We start from the raw sequence: 15473 nt of genomic DNA, 5'->3' as shown, positions 1-15473 counted from the left end.
ACTTTGGGACGACCAAAAATGCCCCACCTGAAGATCTAAGGATGCGAGATGGCTCGTAATTTGTTAGCATTTCTGCAATGTAGTTTGGGGCGAGACCCAGGCGGGCTTTAAAAGTGATCAGTTAAATCTTAAAATCTAAAACGCAGAAGAAGCCAGAGGAGAGAGGAGAGGACAGGAGGGATGTGATGTCGTCTGTTAAAACCAGTTAGAAGCCGAGCTGCTGCGTTCTGGACCAGTTGGAGGCGAGAGAGAGATTTATTGGTGATACCTAGTCCAGACGGGAGAAGATGAGAGCGTGAATAACTTTCTCCAGGTCGGTTTGTGACAGAATGAATTTGATTTTGGAGATGGATCGTAAATGAAGGAAACAGGACAGGAAGGTTTTCTTGATGTGGTGAGTGAAGGTTAATTTTGAATCAAAGATGGCTCCTAGGTTTCTGGCAGTAGGTGTGATGTTTGCTGACAGGGGGCCAAGGGAGCTTTCAATCTGAGCAGTGTGAGAGTGTGGACAGTTGAACAGTATGATTTCTAATCATAGTCATTGAGTTGTAAGAAACTTTGGGCCATCCAACATTTTATATCCTTGAGACAGTTAAAAACAGCAGCTAGGCTTATTGATCGTTCCTTCTCCTCCTCTTCTGTATTTCTGTCAGTTTCTAGTCTTTAAATCTTACAAAGATTTACTGCTTTAACTCGCTCACAGATATGTATTCAATCATTGTCTCATAGAAGTCTTCAGGTTTATAAAGAATTCATAAATATGTGTACTAACCATGGTCCCACTGAGCATGTGCAGTAGAGGCTAGTAGATACAGACTGAAGTCCTGCAGCATGTCCCTGAACTCCTGTGGGAGCAGATCTACAACAAACCAGAGGAGACACAGACATCATCAAGATAAATACATGACAGACTCTCACACTGCTCCTCTTACCTGCTCAGGTGACAACACATCAATGACTGTACAACCAAACAGAACACTGAACACAGTGTGAGGATCAACACCTGAGGATCTCAGAGGACTCTGTCACCACACACAGACTCTCTCCCTCACTCCTATCTCTATCCCCTCACCTGTTTCTGCAGCCTGCCAGACTCTGTGCAGGATCCTGGTCCTACTGGGGGGTTCCTGTAGGTTGATGCTCTCTGCAGACTTTGGTGTTGGGGGGGCGACCAGCTGCAACCACAGAGCTCTGCTGCACAGAGTGACCAACAGGGGGCGGTACTTTGCCATCACCTCTGCAAACACCACAGACTGACCCAGGTCCAACCACTGCACGGAGGGAGACCAGCGCACACATCCCGGGACCTCTGAGGCAGACTCTGTCCACCTCTCTGGGTCTGCATCAACCTGGTTACCTGAACTGAAACACACACACACACACACACACACACACACACACACACACACACACAAAGAGTGAGCAGGTATGACACACCTGAGCTGGAACACACAAACAGGGGGGGGGGGGGGGGGGGGGAGGGGGTTCTCATCTTCTTCTTCTCTGATAATTTGGTCGTCAAACCATCAGCAGGTCTCACCCGTTCATGGTCTCTGCTGCTGATCTCATCTCCAGCTCCACATGCTGGTCCTGGTTCAGTTCCAGTCTCAGTCTCTCAGACTCCTCCAGCTTTGGATTAAAGACCTGAGCAGTCCTCCCCTGTGGAGACGTCTCCTCTGGTTCTGTACTGGGGCTCAGGTGTTCATGTGTTCGTGATGTCAGAGGAGCTAGCAGCTCACCTGAGGAGACCAGCAGCTGATGCAGCAGCTCCACTGAGACCCGGTCCTGAGGTACCCCTGACAGAGGCACAGACTGAGGTGGACTGGGCTCTAAACTGGTCTGTCTGTCTGAGACCAGAGTCTGCGGACTGGTCTGTTTTAGTGTTTGGCACTGGCTGGTCTGGTCTCTGTTAGTGGGTTCTGTCTTGTGTTGGACTGGGGAACTCTTGGATCCTGGGTGGTGGTTTTCCTGGTCCAGATGGAGGTCTGAGAGGAGACCTGGAGGAGATTTTTGTGAGGAGGATTTAGGAGCAGATGGCTGCAGAGGGGGCTGATGAGTAATGAAGGCTGTAGGGTACATGTGCTGCAGCTGGTCCCAGGTCCACTCAGACCCTACAGTTCTAGTTCCACAGTGGACCCCCTGATTTGCAGAAGGTTCAAGACCTGTGAGGACCCTGTGGACCCAACAGGTGTCGGAGAGGTCAGAGGTCCAGGCGTGCAGCTGTCGGGCCACCCGTTCTGCTTGATGCTCCGCTAACACCGCCATCAGCTCTCTGACTGAGACACCTGCAGGGTGGCACCCCCTGCTGCAAGGAAGTCCAGGACCCAGAGTGGGGTGCTGGGCCTGCTGTAGTACTGTAGTCCTCAGCTGGGTGGCGCTGTGCTGTGCTCTCTGCTCCCCAACAGCCTGGTTATACAGCTCGGTCCCCGCCAACACGTCCTCCAGGACCTCCCTTGGTACTGAGTCCAGGTCAGAACGGGCCACAGCACTCAGGACCAGGAAGACGAACCGCTCCATCAGAACCAGAGCCTGCAGACCCAGCAGGTCCAGACTCTGATGGACCTTCTGCAGCAGCTGGGTCTGCCGGACCACAGCCCGTCTCAGGTTCTGGTCTGACTGGACTTTAGAGAACAGACAGGACCAGTGGTTTACATGGACCCGCAGCTCCTGACTCAGAGAGACCAGACCCACCCTGAAGGAAGACCAGCAGGACCGGGTCTGAGAGAGAGAAGGGAGGAGGAGTTAATGAAGATGAAGCAATAAAAGAAGAAGGTTAGTTTGACACTGACAGTAACCCTGCTCTGTTCTCTCTCCCCTACAGGAGGACTCACCTGGACCAGCTTCAGGTGTGCTCTCTCCAGCAGGTGTGAGACTCTGGAGATGAAGGCTGCAGCCAGACGAGCTCTCCTGCTGAACTCATGGATGAAGAGCAGCAGAGAGCGCTGCTCTTGCAGCCTCCTTAGAGACAGGTAGGCCTCCTGCAGGGAAGGGGATGAGGGGGGCAGCAGGAGGACCGCCGCCTCTGCTGAGAGACCTTTAACACACACCTGAGGAGGAGGAGCCAGAAGGGGAGGAGTCAGGACCACACAGCTCTGCAGTATGAGAAAGATTTGTCTATCCACCTGTTGGCTCCCTGCTGAGACTCACCTGTGTTGACCCAGCCCCGCCCACAGGCAGCCACTGAGGACCCAGGGTGAGCAGGACCTGCTGCAGCCGGAGGAGGCGTGCAGACGAGCGGGACACCAGGTTGTGAGCCAGCACAAAGTTTCCCTCCTCCTCCTCCTCTTCCTCGTCCTGATTGCGAACGTGAAAAAGCCACCTGAGGCTGGGGTTAAGTGTGCTCCTGAGTAACATCTCTGCCCGCTGCAGGGAGCGTGAGATCGACCTCTGAGACCACGACCCTGAGTGGGCGAGAGACAAGACACAAAGACATGAGTGAAACCTTTAACTTTCATCAGTTTTTAAGGTTTCACTGAGTGTGTACATGTCTCTGTATGTGTGTGTGTGTGTGTGTTTGTAAATGTCTGTGTGTGTTTGTAAATGTCTGTGTGTGTGTATGTGTTTGTGTGTGTGTGTGTGTGTGTGTGTGTGTGCACGCATGCTTGTGTGTGTGTGTGTGTGTGTTTGTGTTGATGTGTGTGTATGTATGTGTTTGTGTGTGTGCGTTTGTGTGTGTGTGTGTTTGTGTGCATGCGTGTGTGTGTATGTGTGTGTGTGTGTGTGTGTGTGTGTGTGTGTGAGTGTGTGAGTGTGTGTGTATGTATGTGTTTGTGTGTGTGCATTTGTTTGTGTATGTGTCTGCGTGTGTGTATATATGTGTGCGTGTGTGTGTGTGTGTATATGGTGTGCATGTGTGTGTGTGTGTGTATATATGTGTGTGTCTGCGTGTGTGTATATATGTGTGTTTGTGTGCGCGCATGCGTGTGTGTGTGTGTGTGTGTTTGTGTTGATGTGTGTGTATGTATGTGTTTGTGTGTGTGCGTTTGTGTGTGTGTGTGTTTGTGTGCATGCGTGTGTGTGTGTGTGTGTGTGTGTGTGTTTGTGTGGGTGTGTGGGTGTGTGTGTGTATGTATGTTTGTGTGTGTGTGTGTGTGTGTGTGTGTGTGAGTGTGTGTGTGTGTGTATGTATGTGTTTGTGTGCGTTTGTTTGTGTATGTGTCTGCGTGTGTGTATATATGTGTGTGTATGTGTGCGTGTGTGTGAGTTTGTGTATATGGTGTGCATGTGTGTGTGTGTGTGTGTGTCTGCGTGTGTGTATATATGTGTGTGTTTGTGTGCATGTGCATGTGTGTGTGTTTGTGTGTGTGTGTGTGTGTGTGTGTGTGTGTGTGTGTGTTTTCACAGTACCATCAGTGTTCAGATCCTCATTGTTGGAGCAGGGAGTAGGTCTCCTCTGAAACACAGAGCATGGTGCTGATCAGTTAAACAGCATCAGGGTGAACAAACATCAGCTCAGACTTCATGTTTCACTCTGTCAGAAACACGGTGAAGACGTCTGTGAAGACGTTTCTAACAAACATACCAATGTGGAGGAGAATCAGAAAAGGATGAAGAATAATCAGGTCTCTCTTGAAAGAGACGAATACTGAGATTAAAACTAACCTGTTCTCTCTCTGGACACGAGGACTCAGACGTCTCCCGGTCTGAAAGACACACAAACAAACACACAACCATCAGAGCACAACTACACACTGTGTAACACAGGGACTGCAATAAAGCTCCACTGTTCCTCCACCCTCACACTGAAACACACACACACACACTGTCATGATAACCTGTGTGTGGGTTACAGAAGCAGGAGAAAAAGAGACACGATGAGTAAACAGTCTGTAGCACTGTGTCTGATTTCCACTGCTGAGAGAACACCTGGAACCTTTCAGAGGACAGAGGAGGAGGTCTTTATAGTTCCTTTGAGGGTGCTGACCATAGACTCAACTCAACCTAACTTCTGTCAAGCTAGTGTGAGGTAAAGAGGCGGGCCTTTAGACTCCTAGCTAACAGCTACAGGGTGCTCGCCTGTCAATCAAGTCAGGCATGTCCTTATTGTGGCAAAACTTGTAAGTTTAATATCTTTTAAAATACAGAGTTATAAATCATTTCACAGTACAGTGTGTGCTGATAGAGAAATTAGCTCTTCAGACCAAACTGTTTTTTGAACCAGGCTGTAAACATGTTTGTTTCTGCAGCCAGCCTCAAGTGGACACACGATGAACTGCAGCTTATAACACTTAAGCATGGGCTTCATATTTTAAGACCGTAGGTTGCCGCTTGGCGCTGACACACATTCAGTACACATTAGAACACTTAGAATCATTCAAAGCACTGATTAGATTTTAAGTCGACTCTACTTTTTAAAATGACATTGTTCATTGTTTGGAAGAGTCAGACAGCTTCCAGCTCTAACCACTGACATTACACTGTTTTCACTAGTCACTATTAGAGGTGTGAAAAAATATCTATACAGCAATATATTGCAATACTTTGACCTCCAATATGATACTGATATTTCAACTCTTAATATCGATATTTTTGCAATGATAAAAATTCACATTTTAGCCAAGTTGGAACTAAAATACGACTTCAGTCTTTCAAAAACAATAAAGTGGAAAAGTTGTTTTCAATCAAATAGTTTTGACTTAATTTGTCCTTTCAATTTTGAGTAATATTGTGTGATTTACATTAACACCATCTCTACTTTTTCTTAGTTTACTGTGTAGAATATGGCAATATATCCCAATATTGTGATATCGTGATATATCGTGATACTGTCGTATTGTATCGTGATGCATATCGTATCGTGAGGTTCTTGGCAATACTCACCCCTCGTCACTATGATGAAAACAAACAACTCTTTCTACTGTTGCCTAGAAAAGCAGAGTGTGTGTGTGTGTGTGTGTGTGTGTGTGTGTGTGTGTGTGTGTGTGTGTATGTCTCTGTGTTTGTGTGTGTGTGTTCACCTGTCTTTGGTGCAGGTTCTCCTCCAGGATCCCTCAGCAGCTCTGTGTTGTTGTGATCCATGTCTGACCATAGAGCAGAGCTGGAACAGAGAGCAGAGACCCGCTCAGAGTTCAGTAATTATGTGTACACACATGGTTTATCATCACAATGAGACTGAACATTTTCATTCATGGTAAAGTCTCTGAGGATCCAAATAAAGACACAACCTGGACCTCTGACTGCTCGGGTACTTCTGCTGTGTGACATCTACATCCCTCACCTGAGGACACAGGTACTCGTCCTGAGTGTGAGGGTTCAGGGAGATTAATAAACTCCTGATGTTTGACTGATTGACTCTAACTGGTCACCTTGTGTGTACTGACTAGTTAGTGGTTTCTGTAAAGGTGAGGTGAACTTCAGTCTGACATCAGCTGTAGCTCTCAGGTGAGTGTTACGTAAACAGGTGTACGTGACCCCCCCCCTCACACTCTAAGGACTGCCATCACTTGCACGAGAGCTCACCATCAGACTTCAAACACACACACACACACACACACACACACACACACACACACACACACACACACACACACGTTATAAAGGTACTCAAACAGACTCAGACTCTTACTCAGCTCGAGACGCGTGGTCCGGACCTCCATCCCTGCTGCATCCTGACGGCACGTCATCCCACCTGTCTTGAACACCTGACTGGGTCTGCACGAGCCTCTGCAGCTTCACATCACTCTGTCAGCCTGTTAGCACCGTTAGCTTAGCCTCTGCTCAGTATCTGCTCCTCTTCCTCATCATTTCTTGATCAAACTTCCTCAGTGGAACGGCAGACCTGTTATGGATTTAAACGCGTTCTACTTTGCACCTGATAATCCTGTGCTCAGGAGGACGGCAGGTTTAAAATAGCAGCTGTCAGCTGACAGAGCGGAACACACACAGGTAAACACAGGAAGCAGCAACAGCCAATCAGGAGAGCACCGACGCGTTGCTATGGAAAACAAATAAAAATGAACAAGATGAAGATATAAGTATTTTATGTAAATTTAATATGTCTTATTTATAATGAAATAAGATCTAATGGTTTTTTTTACATGTTCTCATGATCTACAAGAAAAAGAAGTAAAAGAAGAAGAAGAAGAAGGAGGAGGCCGGAAGTAGTCTCTGTGAACAGACTGCATCTCGCTGTCACACTGCCCCCTGCTGGGCCCGCCGGCTCCCTGCAGTCAGGGCGAGTTCATCTCCTGTGGTTTAAGGTTTAACCATATTTATGTTAGGGTAATAACAACAAAAACAAAAACAACAACAACAACAACAATAATAATAATAACAACTGATCCCAGAAAATATACAAAAAAAAGAGAAATAGTGGAAATTCTAATGATATACTTTTTGTTTATTCATGCAATTCTTTTTTTCCTTTTTTTTTTTTTCTTTTTTCTCTTATCTTTTTTTTCTTTTTCTTTTTTTTTTTCTTTCTTTCTTCTTTTTCTCTTTTCTTCTTACTCTTGTCTGCATGTATATTTCTGGTTTGTGTCATGTTTGTCACAAACTGTCAATTATTAATGCAATTTATTCTTGCAGCAAAAGAAAAGAAAGAGAACATTTTTCTTCTGTGCTTGTGACTGTGTGCATGCGACCATCACCATCCCTCTTAGAACTCTGGCCTATCTTTTATTGACAGCTAATATCATGTTCTGTAAAAGAGGGCGTGCACACCTAGGTGAGCCAAGAAAAAAACAAGAGAAAGTAAAAGAAAGATATTCATGCAATTCTATAGTTTTATTGGTTGATTGTTTGCTGATATACCTTTTAAATGGAACGAACAGCCCACAGTCAGCGCAAGTTCATCGTGTCTGTGGTTTAATGGTTTAACCATATTTATATTAGGGTAACGATAAAAATACTAATACTACTACTGCTACTACTACTACTACAACTACTACTACTAATAATAATAATAATAATAATGATAATGATAATAATAATAATAATAATAATAATAATAATAATAATAATAATAATAATAATAGTAATATTGATAATAATAATAATAATAATAATAATAGTAATAATAATAATAATAATAATAATAATATTTCAAAATATATAAAGCAATAGTAGTAGAATTTATTCAGTCATTATATAACACAATCGTTTTCACAGTACAGACACTTTCAACAAACCAACAGTAATGTATTAAGTGATGACTGAAAAGGCAGAAACAAAATGCTTATTTAAGCCTAGCCTAAAATGTCTATGTAATTAAGCTAACATCTTCCAAAGTGTGAAGAAAAAAACTAAACTAAACAAAAACAAGTAAATCATGAACACTTATAGTATTGCAGAGGGATACGACAGAGCGGTGAATTCCATCACATTAAACAAAGCGTACCCTAAATGGATTGAATGGCCTATTCTACACAAAGTTAAAGAAACACATTTCAAAAACCTATATAAGATTGATCCTGTATCAGATTTTCTAAAAAAAAAAGATTTAAATTTGAGGTGGATCTATGTTCTTTCTGCAATAACGAAGATGAATGTCTAGAACATCTTTGTTTCTGTGTCCTGTCTCTCAGTCTTTGTGGTCAAACATAAGAAAATAGGTTTCACTAAAAACAACTGATGTTTCATCCTTTGAATTACATCATATTGTTTATTACATGGATAATTTGGTTATTTCAGTTTCAGATATTATTAATATTATTCTATTACTGGGTAAATACCATATCCATTGTACAAAATGGATAAATTATAAGCCCTCCTTTCCTGGTTTTATAAATTATTTTAAGTTATTTTTTTCGACCCTGAAAAAACTACGGACAAGTAAAATTGCTAGCAAGATACGTTTAGACATTGCTCATGGTTTATTATTTTAATTTGAAATATGTATCTATGTTAACATGTGTATATATAGGTAAGTCTATATTTGTATGTATGTGTGTGTGTGTGTGTGTGTGTGTGTGTGTGTGTGTGTGTGTGTGTATATATATATATATATAATATGTATATACATTTTCTTATCTTTCCCCACTATTTTAACAGCCAAAACATGAAAAGATATTTGAAATAAGACGTCCCCTCGTCCCAAAATGTTTTCTATATACGGGCTGACCAATCAGCTATATGCTACGCTGAACTCTGATTTCCTCTTTTTGTGCCTCTGCTCTGCTTTATATTGTTTTTGGATGCCTGATTCATTCAGTAGCCCTGATGCACCTTGTTTGTTGTTTTACAATATTTTGTTTTGTTTTCCTTGAATGATTCCCTTTTTGTAATTTGCACTGTAATTGATTGCAATCTGTGTTTACTATTCTCATTGAGAGTTTGTAATTTTGTAAAATGTTCATTAAAAAATAAATTTAAAAAATAAACACCATTTTTTAAAAAACAAAAGTGAATCACAATTTTTTACATATGTACTGACATTACTCCGCAATTTAACCCCAAATTATATTATAAAACAATATTCTTTTTCCAATTATCTTCACATTTTCTTCCTCACATTGAGAGTGCAAGCGGCGCTCCCTGTGGACGGCAGTGGCTCCCTAGCATTTGCCTGGAAAACCCATACACTGGAAAACCCCACTTTGTGAGCCCCTGCCCTATGCTCCATATTTGATCCAAGTATTGTTATTGTGTAGAACAAACTTTAAATAAAGTTCACCAGAAAAAAAAAAAAAACGGTTTCCACGAAGCCCCGCCTCTTCCGGTCATGTGACGCGGTGGATTGTTTGGGGCCGCGCGGCTTTCTCTGTTGGCGGGTATCTGTGGACACAGAGAGAGAGAGAGCAGCTGTTGAGACCCCGAGACGCTCAAACTGCCCTCTGCACTGATCTTAACAAAATGTCTGAGTGGAACAAAGACAAGAGATGTGAAGTGGATACCAGAGAACATGAAGACAGGTGAGGCTGCATTTCTGTTATATTTAAATAAAAACAGCGTTTACACGAGCTCCCATTGTGTCTCAGACCCTGTGGAGTCAGATTAAAGTCCTCTTTACAGGGACCTCACTCTTACTTTAAACCCTTAGAGGTACAGATCAAGAGTGCATATTTAATTAAAGGTAGGGAGAGTCGAACTTGTTCATTGTAAGGTAAAGGGCTGCTCAAGATTCAGCTTCAGGTTTGAACCCTTGTTAGCTTTACCTCCTTTAATCCGCCAAAACTAACACCCTGCCCCCCTTAGGTCTGTCTCTAACACAGAGGACCTAAAGTGTACCTCCTTCAACCCTCCAACAGATCCAGCCTGCTCCCTTTAGGTGTGTCTTACATGGTGTTAGCAGCTAGCTCGCTCAGTCATTGTTGTTGGAGAAGAAAGGCGCTAAACTGAGAGCTAACCGCCTTCAGGAGGACACACAGGCCAGCTCCTGTTACAGCACCTGTCCGGGTCAGATCTCACTGTGTGTGCTCAGGTCGGCTGAGGATCGTTAACACAACTAAAACAGGAGATTTAGAGTGATTAAAGGTGATTATTTGAGCTGAGACGGACAGCACTCTGCTGAGGGAGAGAGGGACATAGAGGCTGGGCGGAAGTGTGTCAAACATGGCGGGAGTTATCCAAGTTTGAATAATGGTTTCATTCTGAACACAGAAATACATCTCTTTAACTATTAACAAAGACCCAACATCAAGATCCAGTCCTCTTACAGACAGGACTCAGTCTGATCTCATCTTAATCCACCATGAGCAGAGCACTTTTGCAGCATTTAGCAAGTTACAGTGGCAAGGACAAACTTCTTTTAACCTCCAGCAGGACCAGACTCGTGTAAGACACACATCTTCCTTTGATCGTTTGTGGTATGCACGTATCATTCACACATTTTGGAGTTATCTAATCTAATGGGGACTTGGCCGAAGTCTGGGTGTTGCTCACTTTCAGGGCACTCCTCAGATGCCCTCGAGTGCTCATCCATGTACAGACTCCTCACTCTGACGTCTGTCATTGTTGCACGTCCTCATGACCTACTTTGTGCGTGTTCCCCCTCAGTGATTAATGCAGTAGGTCTTTTCTTTCTGCACCTCCTCCTATTCGCCCCTCCCCCCTTTCACTCACAATCAGAGGACTGACAGTGAGGACTTGTTAGAGTGTGCATTGACACACCTGTAGTAAAGATGTGTGGATGTGAAATGACTTAATGTCTCGTGTGTGTGTGTGTGTCCTGTGTAGGAGCCACGGGTCGTCTCGGTGGTCTCACTGCAGGAAGAGAGGGATCGACGGAAGTATGAGGACCAAGAGAGACGCAGAGGGCAACGAGAAAGGACGCAACGATAACAAGCGTGACAACAGAAACGACAGGTACGCACCGACCCGTCTGAGGAGACATGACGTAAAGACCTTCCAGTCTGCCGTCCTCACTGACTTTACTCTGCTGTGTTTGCTCGACAGCTTCACCACTCCAGAGAGCGCCGGCCCCGTGTCTCGCTGCGGACGGCAGTCAGACTGGGGGAGTCAGGTGGAGGACGAGGAGGAGATGAGGAAGAGCGTGCACAGAGACATGCAGCGGTAAGTGAACCCTGCTCACTTCTTTCATCTCTGGTTCATATGAAGGCAGCTGTGTGTTTACTGGTGGTGTGTTCAGTTACAGGAGGAGGATACTGGGAGGAGACGCCACACAGAGGGAGAGACGAACCTCCTCCGGCTCCTCAGAGAGGTACAACACCGTCTCACACACACAGTCTCTATATCACAGATCCATCTGCTGATGTAACAAACTGAACACACGCTGTGGGTATGAGTGTTTATTCTTATGTGTGTGTTTCAGCTGTGACTCCAGAGAGGGAGACAGCATGGAGACCGACGAGGAGGTGCTGCTGCGCCGGCAGAAGCAGATCAACTATGGCAAGAACACTTTGGCCTACGACCGGTACACTAACGAAGTGCCCAAGTATGTCCTCATAGAAACACACACACACACACACACACACACACACACACACACACAGCTGTGAGATTCACGCCGTACAATAAATCATAATCAGGATCTCGTAAAGACGGATCAAAGTGTGACCCCCTCTGTGTTCTTCTGCAGACACATGCGCCAGTCTGGAGTTCACCCCAAGACTCCCAACAAGTTCAGGAAGTACAGCCGGCGCTCGTGGGACCAGCAGATCAAACTGTGGAAGGTGAAGCTGCACGCCTGGGACCCTCCCACTGAGGAAGGGGGGCAGGACAAAACCCAGCAGGAGATGTAAGAGGAGATTTAAACAGGAGGAACATATCTGTAGTTTCCTCAGCTGTTCTCCATTTTCACATGTTGTTATTGTCTCTCCCTGCAGAGACGAGCTGGGTCTGGATGATGTCATGGACATCGAGCTGGACTTCCCATCCCTGTCAGACTCCCAGGACGCACCTGCTCCTCTCAGCACTCGCAGCCTGCCTCTGGAGGTCAGTTTGACTCACTTGCTGCCGATCAGGAGGTCAAAGGTTGATGATATTTACTCTGTAGGAAGATCAGCAGGTCGTTGTAAACACAGCTGAATGCAGAAACTCCTCCTGAGCACTCTGTCAGCTGAGAAACCTGATCTGTAACACCTCATACAGGACTCTGATAGAGACGGACTGGAAGTGAAATTAATGTATTTCAATGTTCTTTAGGAAGAGTTACAGGAAAGAGAGTTTCCACTGACTCACCACGGATCAGCTGGTTTGAAGAGACACACACAGATTAACAGTCAGCATACACAGACATTGTGTCCAGAAGAATGAGTGATTAATGTTTAAACTCCTAAAACCTGGTTTATACTTCTGAATTGACTCCATGCTGCAATGTCCCACGCTGTCGTGAGAGCAGCAAACTTCTGCACTGGAGTGTTTGCATCGTGCTGCAAAACTCCAACCAAACACTTTGTGGCAGTGTGATTCCTGTGCTTATCATAACCCCAGTTCCCTGCTTGCGTGTGCACAGGAAACAGTGGTCACAGATATCACCATTGCTGTTTTCACGGTGGTTTTGATCACTGCAGCATTGAGTCAACAAAGAATAAAGCAGGCTTCAAGGAGGTGCCTGTCAGGCTTCTTACGAAGGCTGATACAGCAGCTTGAATCAGGCTAAACAGTCGACTAGGGCTGGGCGATAATTCGATTCATTATAATTATTGTGATATAGTTTTTCTCAATATAGATATACGAAAGGTTTGATTAAAATTTGATACAAATAAACCTGTAATTACACCACACAACCACTGCACTGTGGGAGGAAACATCACTGCCTGTATCTCTTAGTAATCAGAGAGCACGACTCAAAACAATGCTCTACTGAGCTGATACACAGAACACAATTAAATATCTTTGTTGTAAATTTAAATCCCAACAAGAGAAAATAAGGATCTACAAAGTAAAACTTCCCAAAAATCTCATCTTACACTAAAGACCTGCTTCCTGTTCGCACTGTCAGAAATAAAAGATTCAAGAAGCTCATCAGAAAACTAACTTCAGATGCAAGCTAACAAACTGTCTTCAACTTTCACTCAGAATCTGACTTTACATTTAAATGAGATGATGATTTGATAATTATCCATTTCATCTGATATGAAATATTTCATTGTGATAACATCCTTTTAAATATCGCCCAGCTCTACAGTCAACTATTATTTCTATCTGACTCTAGTTGACTCAGCTTTTTTCCATGAAAGCTGCCGAGTCATGCTGACAGATTTTCCCAGAGCTGTGAAGTGAAACCATGACTCCGCAGAAGTCTTGCTGAATCAGCTGGACATTGCATCAACCCAGTGAAACATTAAGTGAGCACATTAGCATCTTCTGCTCAGGGCTGTGACAGACCGTTATTTATATTCATGTGGAGAATATTCAGCTGAAAATATGGACCCGGTCTTCCAAATGTCAATGTCCTCGAAAGTCTCTGTCCAGAACTAAAAATTAGACCAGGTCCCTGTGGGTTTTAAATGAAGACCTGACTGATGAACGGATTTCCATCAGAGTTTGTGACATATGTAATCATTAGGTCCTGAAGGTCTGATAAAGACCTCGTTCCTGTGCGGTCTGTTCCTGTCCTCTGTGTGTCTGACTGGTTTCTAACGTCTGCTTTTCTGCCCTCCTCAGGACGAAGACTGTATGGGAACTCCTGTTAAAGTCCAGAAGACGGAGACCACGGCAGACCCCGACATGTCTTAGCTCTTCAACGACTCAGCGATGACCTGCTTCATCCATCAAGCCCCTACACAGCCCTCCATGTTACCCACAATGCACCTGTTCCAGTTCTGCTCAGAGCGGTGCTGCGTGCGAGTCTCAGCTGATGTTTCTTCTCTCTTCTTTGATTTTCGGCTCACTAATCCAGAGGTTCGGACTTTTTACGGATTAATAATCTGCTCAGGGACTTTTTCACTCTGCCTGTTCTCCTTAAAGCACTGACAGAGCGGGCTGAGAGTCCACCGTGTTCGTCTTATCACAGCGTCAGATAAACGGTCAGGACTCAGAGGTCGGCTCACTGACGGGTCAGAGCGGGCGAACAAACAGTTTTTACTTTCATGAATCAGACGGCGTGTGTTATTTTTGGATTGTGGACATTTTAAAGCTGCAGAGTGTTTTCTGTCTGAGCTGTTGGTTGAATTTAACTTTGGTTGTTTTTTATTCTGATGTTGCTGTTTCTTATTGATGTTTTCCTCACGGTGAAGATTTGAAATAAAAAAAGAAAAACCTCAGTTTGGTTTGTTGTTCTTTACCACAGGCGCTCAATCTGTACATGTTGAATGCTGCTAAAGATTTATTTATGCACATAAACTTCATGCTGCGATCACTGTTTCTTATGTGAGGATAATCATAACACTGAGCCTGTTTTGTGTAAATTGTGAGTTATTCATCAGACTCCCTAGAGGTGCTCTTCCAAGGTGAATGTGAGGATATCACTACACATCATGATGAGCACAGTTCTTTAAGCACGTTAATACAATACATCCATCCATCCATCCATTATCTTGACCGCCTATCCCGTTAGGGGTCTCGGGGGGCTGGAGCCAATCCCAGCTGGCTTCGGGCGGAAGGCGGGATACACCCTGGACAGGTCGCCAACCTATCACAGGGCTAACACAGAGAGACAGACAACCATTCACACTCACACCTACAGGCAATTTAGAGTGATCAATCAATCTGGTGAGCATGTTGTTGAACCCACGCATGCACAGAGAGAACATGCAAACTCCACACAGAAAGGCACCTGCCTAGCCGGGGCTTCGAACCAGGAATCTTCTAGCTGTGAGGCAACAGCGCTGTCCACTGCACCACCATGCAGCCCAATACAATACATAATATAATCTTTTTTTAACACTTTATTTTTTTCATTTTCACTTTTTCTTTTATAACAAAACAGCAGTATTGCCAGCAACTGGCATTAAACAAGTGGTCACGACTTTAAACAAATTACACAGGAAAAAAAATAAGAGACAAAGAGATAATAGATTCTCCCTCTCACTTTCAGTCCAACTGTTCTTATTTACGGCTGGTCTGTTTTAGCACACTCGTTTGTATTCATATAGCCTGCTGTTTTTATATATATATAAGTTTATCAAGAT

The 15473-nt window shown here is 44.3% G+C and overlaps 2 protein-coding genes across 4 annotated transcripts in view; one reads left to right on the top strand and one right to left on the bottom strand.

Annotated features, from left to right (window-relative positions):
* The window catches only part of ccdc142 (coiled-coil domain containing 142), a 12071-nt gene extending 5070 nt beyond the window's left edge, over positions 1-7001 (bottom strand). The window contains exons 1-9 of one of the 2 annotated variants that reach the window (XM_034689660.1): positions 6566-7001; positions 5958-6037; positions 4603-4643; positions 4348-4393; positions 3148-3401; positions 2832-3047; positions 1590-2718; positions 1073-1354; positions 773-859 (exon numbers count right to left, since the gene is read on the bottom strand). In XM_034689660.1, the coding sequence (XP_034545551.1) occupies positions 773-859; positions 1073-1354; positions 1590-2718; positions 2832-3047; positions 3148-3401; positions 4348-4393; positions 4603-4643; positions 5958-6018 (2116 nt within the window). In that variant the 5' untranslated portion in view covers positions 6019-6037; positions 6566-7001. Of the gene's footprint in view, positions 1-772; positions 860-1072; positions 1363-1540; positions 2719-2831; positions 3048-3147; positions 3402-4347; positions 4394-4602; positions 4644-5957; positions 6038-6565 lie in introns of both variants that reach the window. The other variant, XM_034689659.1, reaches the window with a different exon arrangement.
* Positions 7002-9643: 2642 nt separating this feature from the next.
* Positions 9644-14606, top strand: slbp (stem-loop binding protein). 2 transcript variants are annotated; one of them, XM_034689658.1, is made up of 8 exons: positions 9644-9851; positions 11116-11244; positions 11335-11451; positions 11534-11599; positions 11711-11833; positions 11978-12136; positions 12225-12333; positions 14008-14606. In XM_034689658.1, the coding sequence occupies exons 1-8, from the start codon at positions 9793-9795 to the stop codon at positions 14077-14079; spliced, it is 834 nt and encodes a 277-aa protein (XP_034545549.1). In that variant the 5' UTR covers positions 9644-9792; the 3' UTR covers positions 14080-14606. The 2 variants fall into 2 exon arrangements, with proteins under 2 accessions (XP_034545549.1, XP_034545548.1); XM_034689657.1 differs by having other exon boundaries at positions 9645-9851; positions 11528-11599.
* The last annotated feature ends 867 nt before the right edge of the window (positions 14607-15473 follow it).

The sequence above is a fragment of the Notolabrus celidotus genome, chromosome 8 (assembly GCF_009762535.1).
Source record: "Notolabrus celidotus isolate fNotCel1 chromosome 8, fNotCel1.pri, whole genome shotgun sequence".
Classification (NCBI taxonomy): Eukaryota; Metazoa; Chordata; class Actinopteri; order Labriformes; family Labridae; genus Notolabrus; species Notolabrus celidotus.
The sequence above is the reverse complement of the archived record's forward strand: the minus strand, read 5'-3'. Positions and strand labels throughout refer to the sequence as shown.

Bases quoted from the DNA above. Each gene is read 5' to 3' on its own strand.
- slbp (XM_034689657.1), top strand. From the start codon at position 9,793: ATGTCTGAGTGGAACAAAGACAAGAGATGTGAAGTGGATACCAGAGAA. The intron at 11,452-11,527 runs GTAAGTGAACCC...TGGTGTGTTCAG, and splicing joins GTGCACAGAGACATGCAGCG to TTACAGGAGGAGGATACTGG. The intron at 11,834-11,977 runs GTATGTCCTCAT...GTTCTTCTGCAG, and splicing joins TACACTAACGAAGTGCCCAA to ACACATGCGCCAGTCTGGAG.